This window comes from Leptonotus elevatus, chromosome 4, assembly GCF_054856555.1.
Source record: "Leptonotus elevatus isolate MCC_2025b chromosome 4, RoL_Lele_1.0, whole genome shotgun sequence".
NCBI lineage: Eukaryota > Metazoa > Chordata > Actinopteri > Syngnathiformes > Syngnathidae > Leptonotus > Leptonotus elevatus.
Window position 1 is genome coordinate 24548729 of NC_141242.1, and position 11648 is coordinate 24560376.

Consider the following 11648-nt stretch of genomic DNA (forward strand, 5'->3'; position numbering starts at 1 on the left):
TCAATTCTAAGCTGTCATTTGTGTGTATCCATTAGTGACTTGATGGGGTCGCTGAGCCAGTCACTCAACCACACGGAAAAGGTTCTACTCAACGTGCAAGAGGAGAAGCGCAGCGTGGAGGGTGAACTAAAATTGTTGATGGCTGATGCTCAGAAACTTGAGCAAACCGTTCAGGACATTCTGGAGCAGGTTGAGTTCATCAGGAACTCCGACGTCAGAGGTAAGAGAGAGCCATTGACTGTGTCTTGCTTGAGAAATATGTTTAGGTCATATTATTGACAATAATATGTTACATGTGACATAAACATGACATTCTGATTAATATTACATTTGTGGAATAAGAGTTATGAAGCAAAATCCAGCCATTTGTATCCATCTCAGAGGGCGTCCATATTGCCACTTGCTGTTGACTGAAGATGACATCACAGTTGCTTAGGTCTCAGGTAACAACCAATCCCAGTTCCGCTTCAGAAAACATTTGACCTGTGATTGGTCGTTGCCTGAGCCCTGAGCAACATTAAATTTACTGCTTAACACATATTCCACTAAAGCAATATTATCCAGAATACCATATTTAGAACATATTATTGTCAAAAATAAATTGGGGGTTGACTTCCCCTTTAAATCACTTGTATGGAACTCTTTGTTGAATTTACTTCATCAACCTCATTTTATTACGAATAGTTATTCTTGTTAATTGGTGACAGTCCACATATTGATGTCATAATGAAAAATAATCTTTCAGTAAAATTAACACAGCTCAATCAAAGCAAATCCACTTTAAATAAAACAGTGTGTACGGTATCAGATGATGTCAGACCAAGTTCAATCTTGATCTAATCTATATTGTGCATTTAGCATTTTTCAGGTCATCTAAACATTGAAGAATTAAAGCGAACCGTTTTCCTGATCAATACATTATGTTAAGTGTTAATGATTTAAGAAGTTTAATAGAGCTTGATGTGTTGTTTTTATATTACTCTGTTACCAGGGGCAGCTAACAGTGTCACAAAGTACTCCCTGCAGTCTCGGGCGGCTGAAGAGCGAGCAAATGCATCCACCACTGGCCCCAACAGCCCTGTGGAGAATTCTGCTAAGCTACGGAAACTCACAGAGGACAAGATGGACCTGAGCAGAGATGAGTTCCTCAGGAGACACACTGAACATGCACAGAGACTGGATGACCTGGCGGGTCAAATCCAGACTTTGGACCTGACAGAACTCAGCCACAAGGTACAAATATATGCTAGGGTTGTCTTGATCAAAGATTTGTGAGAATAAAACCAGTACATTATAGCAGATATTTTTCCAAGCGTTGGATAGCCTGTGGGATTTGACATTGGAGAATTCAGTGAGACCCTCAAGGAAGCTGGGTTCCGAACTGTCTGTAACTCCTAAGAAGCCTTCAGTTTATTTCCTATTTATCCTAATTTTCCATCCGCTTATCAGGCATCGAGTCGTGGGTTACAGCTCCAATTGGCCACCCCAATTTGGAACATGGCCCATTCTGACTCAATCACCGCCAACCCGGGACGTGGTTAAAGTTATGTCGCAGGTGGGAGTTGAAGCTCCTTTCTGACAGGGGATCAGCCAGATGTTCCCATCAGGCGCTAACAATACGTTAGGGTCTTCCCGGTTAGACTAGCAACTTCCTCTCCCAACGACGACAGCATACCAACAGGTGGCGATCAGTTAACAACTATGCACCTCTCTTCATCTGAGTGCCTCCTTATCATGTTTCTCCAGATCTCACTGTCTTTGCTCTTGAGATCATTGCAAGTTCCCCAGCAAAGAGACGGTTTGGTGCCTAACAAACAACAGTAAAGGCTTCATCCCCCGAACCAAAGGCGGAGAGGCAACCCTCTCATTTACCTGACAACTTGGCAACCTTCTCACTAAATCTGGCTTCTTGAGGATTTTTCTTTTTTGGGGGTCAAAAGTGACTGGTATAACGGTGTATTAGGGCCAAGTATACTTATTTTTTTTCAGACAGTAGTATTCCGAGAAAAAAAACTCGCAAATTTGCCACTTTATAAAATGGCAAATTTGCCACTTTATAAAGTGGCAAATATGCGAGAAAAAAACCCTCAGAAACTTACGGGAAAAATACATGTAGCTTAGCTGTCGTATAACATGAGGATTCGATGGTGGTTAATGGGACACTCTTTATAAAATGAAAAGGCAGGATGAATACGGATTCATTCTTTATTTCAACTTCACTCGTCATACACGGCAGCCAGAGCGACAACACTTCCTGATCGCCTATCAGCTGACTAACACTGCAACCAATCAGAAGCAAGCATACTTTAGGTAAATGCAAGTGAATGACGGAAAGCAGTATATTCGACACATCAACTTGGCTACTTGTACAAAAAAATACCAAAATGTATGAATGTGCAAATAATAATTCTGGAAACATAAATGTACAAGTAAATATACCTTTAACAAATTAATTTAAATGCTTGATCCTCAGGGTGTGGATCTTCGCACAGCGAGCCGTCTTTGTCACTAGCAGGACCCAACGCTTCAAAGAGCGAATGCTTAACATCATATGGTTAATCTCTGCTAAAGCAATTGCTATCTCCTTATTTGAAAACCCGACCGAAAAGTATTGGCACAAACATCCGAGTAATACGCTTCGTGTATTTCTCATAAGTTTTTTAGTTTTTTCTCTCGCAAATCTGCTACTTTAAGTCACAAATTTGCCACTTTATAAACTCACAAATTTGCAACTTTATAATTTGCGACTTTATAAAGTGTTTTTTTCTCGGGATATTGCCCCCACCCTCAAACAAAATATATATTTATACGTGGCCCTAATACGCCGTTGTGACAAATCTAGCAACTTTTTCTGGTGTTCTGGAGACTGCCTTTTGATTAATCGTGGGCCGTAACACCCTCTAACACCATAAAGCTCAAAAAGGGATTTGTTTTTCTTTAACGGTACAAATTTCACTGTTTTGTGTCTCCATAGACGTGCGGGAATCCAGCAGGTCAGGACTCATGTTCCTCTCCCTGTGGGGGTTTAGGATGTGTAAATGCAGAGGGTGGCCCCATGTGTGGAGGGGAAGAATGTGATGGTGTGTTGACAAAGGTTCATTCCAGCTGGCAGAAAGCTGTTGACTCCGAACAGGAAATATTAAATGCCATGGAGGAAGTGGACAAACTCGCCAAGATGGTAAGACTCAACTGTGGGGGGGTCGGATTGTCTTTCAGATGGTTTTGGTCTCACCTGCATTCTGTTTAGGTGTCAGAGGCAAAACAAAAGGCAGATCAAGCCAAAATGAGCGCTCACGACGTTTTTATGAAGACAAACAAGACCAAATACCATATTGATCGGAGCAACGAGGAGCTACGGACCCTTATCCGAGAGATTCGAGACTTCCTCACAGGTCAATCTTGCTATCTTTCTTTGTCTTCAGTCAATCGCATTTTAAAGTCTAAATCTAAAAAGTATTTTTGTCATTAGGTTCAATATTCAATTGTACACAAAACCCATTCATAAACATGTTTGTTTTTCAGAGGATGGGGCGGACTTGGAGAGTATCGAAAAAGTTGCTAACGAGGTGCTGGCCATGCAGATGCCAACCACACGAGAACAGCTTCAGAACCTCACAGATGAAATTCGTGAAAAGGTTGGGGAGTTAGGCAGGGTGGAGAGCATCCTGCAGCAGAGCGCTGATGACATTCAGAGAGCTCAAAGTCTACTTGAGCAGGCCCGTCAAGCTAGGTGTGTTTTCTATTGTGTCCCGTGCTCTTTGAGTTACGTTGCTGGAGCAGCTCTTTCACTGACACATGATCAATATCAATCAATTAAAAGCAATCACAAAGCACACTCCCTATGAATGGATGGACAGCGGTTGTCATAACGATAATCTGTTCATCCAAAACTGCAACAGTACTTTGCTTTTTGCTTCACATGATAGTGTGACCATTTAGTATGGTTATCACTTGAAAATGTCAGATCTTCACCCAGGCTTGCTGCCAGGTCTTGGATGGAGAAACTTGATGCAGAGGCAGTATTGTTTAGAATAAGGATAGACCGGTCGGGCCGATTATCTGTGCCGGTATTTGGCATTTTGACGAGTATCGACATCTGCCTTTTTTAAAAGTTAGATGGCTGATAAAGCTGCGATACTATCACTGAGCGGCTAATATTTGCGAACTTAGTGAATTTTGGGTTCTCGTCAGGGTTCGCAAAATATTGCAAAGATGATAACAGACCGTTTTTACTTGTCACAAACAGTTTTCCATGTTGCAAAGACATTTTTTTACTGTCTGCGAACATCTTTTGAAACCCTTTACAAACCCTGATGAAAACCCCAAATTCGCTAAGTTTGCAAGTGTTAGTCGCTAAGTGATCTCAAGAGATCAATTTAAAAGTGGGTTAACTTCAGAGAACTTTTTATTTATATATTTATTTACAATTTCACTTTATAAGAGATGCTGCCGAAACTGGGAACTCCCTGTACTTTTTATTTTCATTCAAAATGTAACCAAAAATAAGTGAAAATTTGACATTTCGGTTATGGTTTTGTTAAACTTTGAAACCATAGCTGTCTATTCCCGATATGGTTAAATTAAAAGAAAGAAAATACATTTTTGCTCAATGGCATTTCAATAAAGTTAAGTTTTTTTTTTAATATTTTTGACGCTAATGTTTTGTTTTACGGCAATTAAATATATAATATCGGTTATCGGCCTCCTTGACTACTAATAATCGATATCGGTATTGACCCTGGATAAGACATTCCATCTATCACTAGTTAAAATTACGCTATTACGCTAATTATGACGCCACTATTTAAAACAGGCATGTGATTTGACCAAAGTGAAATTATCTGAAAATTTAGCCGGGGGTCTGGGGGCCGCGGGCACTCAGCTAGGTCCAGAGCTCATGGGTTTTCCGTGTTTTTGAGTACTTTCAATGCACTCAGATGACAAAGAAATAGACAAAACAACAGCATAAATTTTCAATGTATATTGAACTATCCCATATAAAATTGCAGTTTTAGTCAACTCAAAATCAGTCACATTCAAAAACATTGGACTGCCTTTGCTTTTAAAAACTATCACTGAGAATATCATCATATATATTTACCATGCAATAAATCATTTAATCAATCATTCTTAATTTAATACATAATGCATAACAAAAACATAAAATACCTCATGCAGCAAGCTCTGGTAAAAACACAATCATGCATTCGGATTGACTAAGATCATCTCTGTAACTGCATACATCAAGATAGTCAACATATTGAAACCTGAAAAGTGCAAACATGCAGCATTCATTTGAGTTTGTGTCAATGATTAACCATGTTAAATATTTATGACCATTTTTATTACGTTATAATATTTTCGAAAATTTGATTTCGATTAATTTGAAACGTTTACCACCGACCTCAAAATTCACGACTCTGTCAGCAACTGGTACAGGTTGTTGGGGTGGATCACGTCTCTCTATTACCGCTTCCGATTGTGATGTCAATAAGGTCTGGAGGCCGTAAAGTTTTGGAGTTTTCGTTCGGGCACCGAAACTTCCAGCGATGGAATAATTTGTTGTTCTTGACTGGAGTTCTTTCACGTGTTTTTTGCTCTTTGCGTGACTTTCAAGAGCTTTGAAACCTCTCCCACCATAGTCACGATCGATCTTCCGAATAAAGTCACTGAACAAATTCGTCACAGTCTTCTTTCCAACATTTGTAGATATATCCTTCTCTAACCAGTCCCATCGAAACTTGTTTTTTACGATCTTGTCAATTTCCTTAACTCGCGGAGCATCTTTGCGTTCGATCACGGACATTTCTTTAAACACCCGGCAAAAACGTCTGAGAAATGAACAACGGCATACTCCTGTGCCTTTATAACAAGCGCGTTTATTGGTCAACAAACAATGGCATACGCCTATGCCTTTATAACAAGCGCTCTTATTGGTCAACACGGAGACTTCCGCCAATCGCAAGATCGGTTTCATTTCAGTTGCGGAAACACTAAAACGGAATGCTGTAGAGAGACGAAATCGGATTTTTTTTTTGGGGGGGAGATAAAAAAAGCGGAATTCCGCGAATTAGCGGAAAAATCACATGCCTGTTAAAAACAGGCAGCGGCTTGTGCTAATAGCTGATCAGAAATCTGAGTTCAGGAACATTACATGCGGAGTACCACAGAGGTCAATATTAGCTCCAACATTATTTAAGTTATATATCAAAGACATAAATAGAGTATAAAAATTGTTCAAGTTTGTCTTGTTTGTTGATGATGCCAGTCCCCTGGTTATAATGTCAAGACAAACAAATAACAAATAAAACAAACTCCCTTTGTTCAACAGTCAAGAGGCAGCTGATGTGAAGGAATCTGCTGAGATGGTCAAACAAGCTCTGGAAGAAGCTCAGAGAGCCCAGACGGCCGCCAGCAGCGCCATCCAGCAGGCCACTGACGACATCAAGAACACCAATAAGCTGCTGCTCTCAGTCAGTCCACTGCCTTGAAACATTTTGATCGTTTCTAAGTGTTTTTTGAATCACCTACATGTGTTATCTGTGTTGTGTTCAGGTAAAATCAGGTACATCAGATGTAGAAATAAAACTGGACAATGCTACTCGGCGGCTACAGCAGCTTGATGAGGATGTGACACTGCTGAGAGACAGAACTCGGAATGCTACACTGAGTAGCGAACGAACCATTCAGGATGCAACAAGCATAAGACAAATAGTCAAAGAGGTGAAAAGGGTAAGTTGAAAACATTGTAAAGTTGACCTGATCATGGCTCAGGATTACTGTGTCCAAATGGATTATTTATGCTGGTTTCTTAACGTCATGTAGGGCATCGACTCTGAAATTAAGGACAAGTTCTCCACTGTAGAGCAACTCATTAAGCAAAAAGGGGGCGGTGTGGCTGATGCAAAGAAGAGGGCGAAGTTATTGCAGCAAGAAGCCAAGGAGCTGCTGTTGCAAGCCAGTGATAAGCTGCAGATTCTCAAAGGTGACATCACTGCAATTTATTTTTTTGGGTGGTCAAATGTTTATAAGCAGACTTGTCGTGAAATGGTTCTTTCATCATCACATTATCATTTATTGCAGTTGTTGAGCAGCAGCAGGACTACATTGTACTTACAATTTACAGCCTAACCTGAACATGTAATAATAACGTACTAGGTTGTTTCAAGAGCAAATGTACTGCAATTCCATGACTTTTACTAGCTATTGGTCGATTGATTGAATGACTATTCGTACAAGGTGTCTTGCACGAGGGATCAGAAGATACGAGTTCTGACAATTTGTCACTTAAAATGTTCTGCTGAAGGGAAGCAATATGAGCATACAATCTAAATAACAAACGTATTTAACTGTGAACTGAAGGAAGCAATAGTGTTGTGCAAAATGTTGCCTTTGTACATTCTTTCTCAATGAATTTATCTGGTCGTGAGGTCTTTTACGCAGCTTGAGCCAACATTTGTCATAGTCAGGAAAGAGAATAAACTTGCCGCCATCTTCCTGTCGCTCAGGATATCGGACATAATACACATGGCATCACCAACAAACTTTATATGCCACCTAATCAAAGCAGATTTTCACAATGATTTGTCTGTTTCAGCAGACTTTTAATAGTCGACAGTTGAAAACTGGATTTTGAAATTCATTTTAAAATGCAATTCAAAACCTGAACGAAGTTTCTGTTCTAACTACACAGTGTTTCCCACACCATGGTATTACTTGGGCGGGCCACCCAAGAAGTTTTCAAGAAAATGTACTAAAAAATATATTTTAAAAGAAAAAAAAACGTGTTGCGACAGGTTATACCGCATGTAACGTTAGTTCGCCGTCACTCACTTGTGAATCGTGAAAATAGAGGAGACGTAGACCCACCTCCCATTCAACCAGCCTCCCATCTCCACCGCCGGAGTCCACCCACCGAAGTAGATTTCATATCTGTGGGAAACACTGCTACAGTAATTTCTGGACTATAAGGCACACCTGACTATAAGCCGCGCTAGCTGAATTGGGAGAATACTCGAGTTTGTTACACATATAAGCCGCACCCGACTGTAAGCCGCAGATGTTTTAATGTTACTGCACCGGGTTCCGGCTACTTTCTTTTCCATATTGAGGGCGCAAATTGTCTCGCTCTCGTTCTGTCTCTCCTACTGTATTTGGGTTGTTTTGCTCTGCCTGACGCTCTTGCGCTTTCTTTATAGTACGCCCCCTTGTGATCTGATGGATAAGCCGCATCATAATGTTGTTTTGCTCGAGTACCGGTAGATTATTTTGTCTAAAGTAGCGTTTTGCGGAAATGAACTGTGTGCAGCTATGATGGAGAAAGTAATGATCACATTAAGGCAGGATTGATAACAGAGTCAAATGTGGCAAGCACATTGAAAACATTTGGAGAAGAAACTAAACAAAAAGTGTTCCAAACAAATAGCATCACTGATGAGTAGGGGAAAAAGTAAAAACTAACAGAAAGAACAGCGAAAACTACAGTGCTGATAATAACAAAGCCCATGACAAAAAGAAGGTAATGGATGTAGATTATGAGAGGGAAGTGGAGCAAGGAGGGTTGCCAGAACAACACCAAAACTACCTACACGGATCTGTTAACCTCAGAATACAAAAATATGGAAAAATGAAACTGATCAAAACCCCGAGCGAGAGTGGCTGCAGAACAGCAAAGATCAACGACAAAAGAACAATCTGGTGTCCTCCTTATACGGGCACAACACTTAAACTGCAAGCTGATTGCAAATCGCTGCCATGTGTGCCTCGTTGCTCGAACGTGTCATGGCGATAAACAACAACATTCAAACCACTACAAAAGCTTGTTCCAGGATCACACGACGTATTTGCTGACCGGGTGAAAATAGCTGATGATACTGGTTAATATGGGCTATAACTCACAAATGTGATGCTAAGGGGAATGGGCTGTATGAGACATTTATTTTCAGGGCACTCAAGGTACAACACACTAATAACAATAATTACGAATGACATTAAAATTAAAGTCATCAAAATGTGCAAAGGCTAGACCAGCGTTTTAATAATGCTGCCCAACAAGGCGTAACTCATTCAATCCCCAAAACGTGTAAAAACTTTTTTGAATACTTTGTCCTTCCCTCCCAAAAACATTTTTTTTTTTGTATGCAAGAGCATACAGAAGGCTTTGATACAACTTCTGACATGAAAAGTTGGTTTAGGGCAGAGTTGGGCACCGAGGGCCGAAGTCCTGCAGGTTTTGCATGTTGCCCTTCTCCAACACAGTTGATATATGATCAGCTCATCAGCAAGCTCTCCATCAGCCTGATAACGATTCTGTTGATTGGAATCAGCTTGTGTTGGAAGTGAGAAACCTTCAAAACCTGCAGGACCCTGGCCCTCAATGGCCGAGATTGCCCACCTCTGGCTTAGAGCAATGGTAGTTATTAAAACAAAAACAAAAAAATACGGCCAGCAGGTGGCAGCAGAGTATAAGAGATCAGCCAGGGCCATGTTGCAACAAGCTCTTTTTGTCAGTGTTTTCAACATGAATGTAAATATTGATGAAACTTAGCTATATTCAAATGCTAATTGCTCCAAAACTAAAACAGATAAAAATATACTTTTTACTCCTGATGAAAGAAGAGACTCTAATCTTTCTTTTTGGTAGATTCCATGTTTGCGTATAGCAATAGAACACAATATTCTGTGGGCCTTGCAAAATCAGTCAAAATCCAGGGAGCGAAAGTGGTTGCTTCTGTGAAAATGGCTGGGAGTGAACGTGGTAATAATATGCTTTACTATTTTTTCAAGAAAAACAAGATTTACATATTAGCATTAAAAATAACTTTGGTTCAAGAACTTCATAACAGAAAAATAAAACTAGATTTAGTTAATTAGCAATGCTGTTAATTTAGTGTAGCTTTAGCATAAAGCTTTTTTTGGATGGTGGTATTGTAAATGTGTTGCTAAAAAGCCACTGATGAGCAGTTAGTAGAGACTTGAAGCTGCTGGAGATGGTCCCAGAAAACCAGAAATACACAAACACTAAAAGCAGTTGAATTACTAAATGATGAATGCGGTGCTACTTTGGATGTTACAAATGAAATGAATGGTTGGTGGGTGGCCAAATATGGCTGCGATGTCAGCAAGAATTGGAAGGAATGCTGTTTTGACCTGGACGAAAGGGCATGAGCGGTTATGCTGATTTAGGTTGCCTAAGGATGTCAAAATGACCTCTGCAAATATGTGCAGTTTCTAAATGACCATTTCCTGCTTTGATAGATTGCCTTACACATTAAAATAAGTTTCTTAATAGACAACACAGCAACCCAATGGCACATCTTGTCTAATATATTTGAGGGTGGACTGCTGTGTCGGAGAAAATAAACCAAAACGACATATTCCTAACAATTTAAAATAATAGTGTAACGATAACTAAATCTCTCCTTTCCCATTCCAGAGCTAGAGAAGTCATTTGAGGACAACCATCGTGCGCTTGAGGTGAAGGCAGAACAGCTGGTGGAGCTGGAGGCCTCAGTTAAGGAGCTGCTGCAGCAGATCAGCCACAAAGTCACAGTTTATAGCACCTGTTTATTCTAAGGTCAAAGGTCATTGCTGCTTTTTACTTCTTGATCTCAAATTTAAAAAAAAAAATGTATTTGTTACTACTGAATAGAATTGTTTTACCTTGTGTCCATTAGCTGTTAATACTGTACATGAAGCAAATCGATTCGTTGTGCCTTCATAACAGCAAATCTGAATGAGAATGTAATTGTGATGTCATTGACTGTTTATTTCCACACCAAATTTTTGAATGTTAAATCAGTAAACTGCAAGAATTAAGTTCTTCAAATGTGGCCGTCAAGGTTATTATACTTAATGGAAACTAATGACAAAACTAAAATTGAAAAAAACTTTCTTTAAAAGGAACATTTCAACCTTAAAATATTTTCTTCTCTTTTGATGAAACACCGACTTAAAACTAGTTGAATGGTACCTTTGCTATGGCCTGAATCGGTCTGTGTCATTTTTACTGGCACTAAGCAACTTTGAGGAGGATGATAGGAACACTGCCACACAAAAAAACTACAAATGTGCTGACTGCTTTATGGCATACGTCAAACGCTACCCTGGATGAAAGGACAGTCAAGGATCAACATTGGCCCGGATTTTACTCGCTGGAGTGAGCTAAAAAAAAACGACGCAATGTGTTTGTCCACAGGGAAGGTCAAACGGTCATTTTGGAATTGTAGTTTACTTTATTAGACAATACTCGTGATTTTTTTTTTTTATCACACACTCTACAAATACTATATATATATACACATACATACTAAAACTAATAAAAACAAAACTTATTAAATTTAACTGAATGTAAAAATCCAAAACTGTTATAACCCCGGTGGCCATCAATTTGAGTTATTTCTTATTCTTGATCTTTGCGTCATACCAATTGTTAAATGGTCCTGAAAAGAGCCGGCAATAAAAGATTTTAACCTGGAGTTACTGTTAGAACATTTTGCCATGTTGCCGAACTGTAAAGTGTAGTGACCGAAATCACAAGAATGTGAGAGGATTTTGAAAATATTTTTGTTTTTCCTTATATGGTTAAACAAAGGAAGTTTTAAATGTGATTTCAAGTTCCTTGGAATGTCTCACACATTGAAGTGGGA

At 39.5% G+C, this 11648-nt stretch overlaps 1 protein-coding gene across 1 annotated transcript in view; it reads left to right on the forward strand.

The window, feature by feature from the left end:
• The window catches only part of lamb1a (laminin, beta 1a), a 32799-nt gene that overhangs the window by 21083 nt on the left and 68 nt on the right, over window positions 1-11648 (forward strand). Inside the window, exons 25-33 of the mRNA XM_086073332.1 lie at window positions 36-220; window positions 992-1233; window positions 2975-3178; window positions 3248-3392; window positions 3523-3730; window positions 6332-6473; window positions 6556-6732; window positions 6826-6985; window positions 10436-11648. The exon at window positions 10436-11648 is cut by the window's right edge and continues 68 nt beyond it. Of these exons, the coding sequence (XP_085929458.1) occupies window positions 36-220; window positions 992-1233; window positions 2975-3178; window positions 3248-3392; window positions 3523-3730; window positions 6332-6473; window positions 6556-6732; window positions 6826-6985; window positions 10436-10575 (1603 nt within the window). The 3' untranslated portion in view covers window positions 10576-11648. The remainder of the gene's footprint in view (window positions 1-35; window positions 221-991; window positions 1234-2974; window positions 3179-3247; window positions 3393-3522; window positions 3731-6331; window positions 6474-6555; window positions 6733-6825; window positions 6986-10435) is intronic.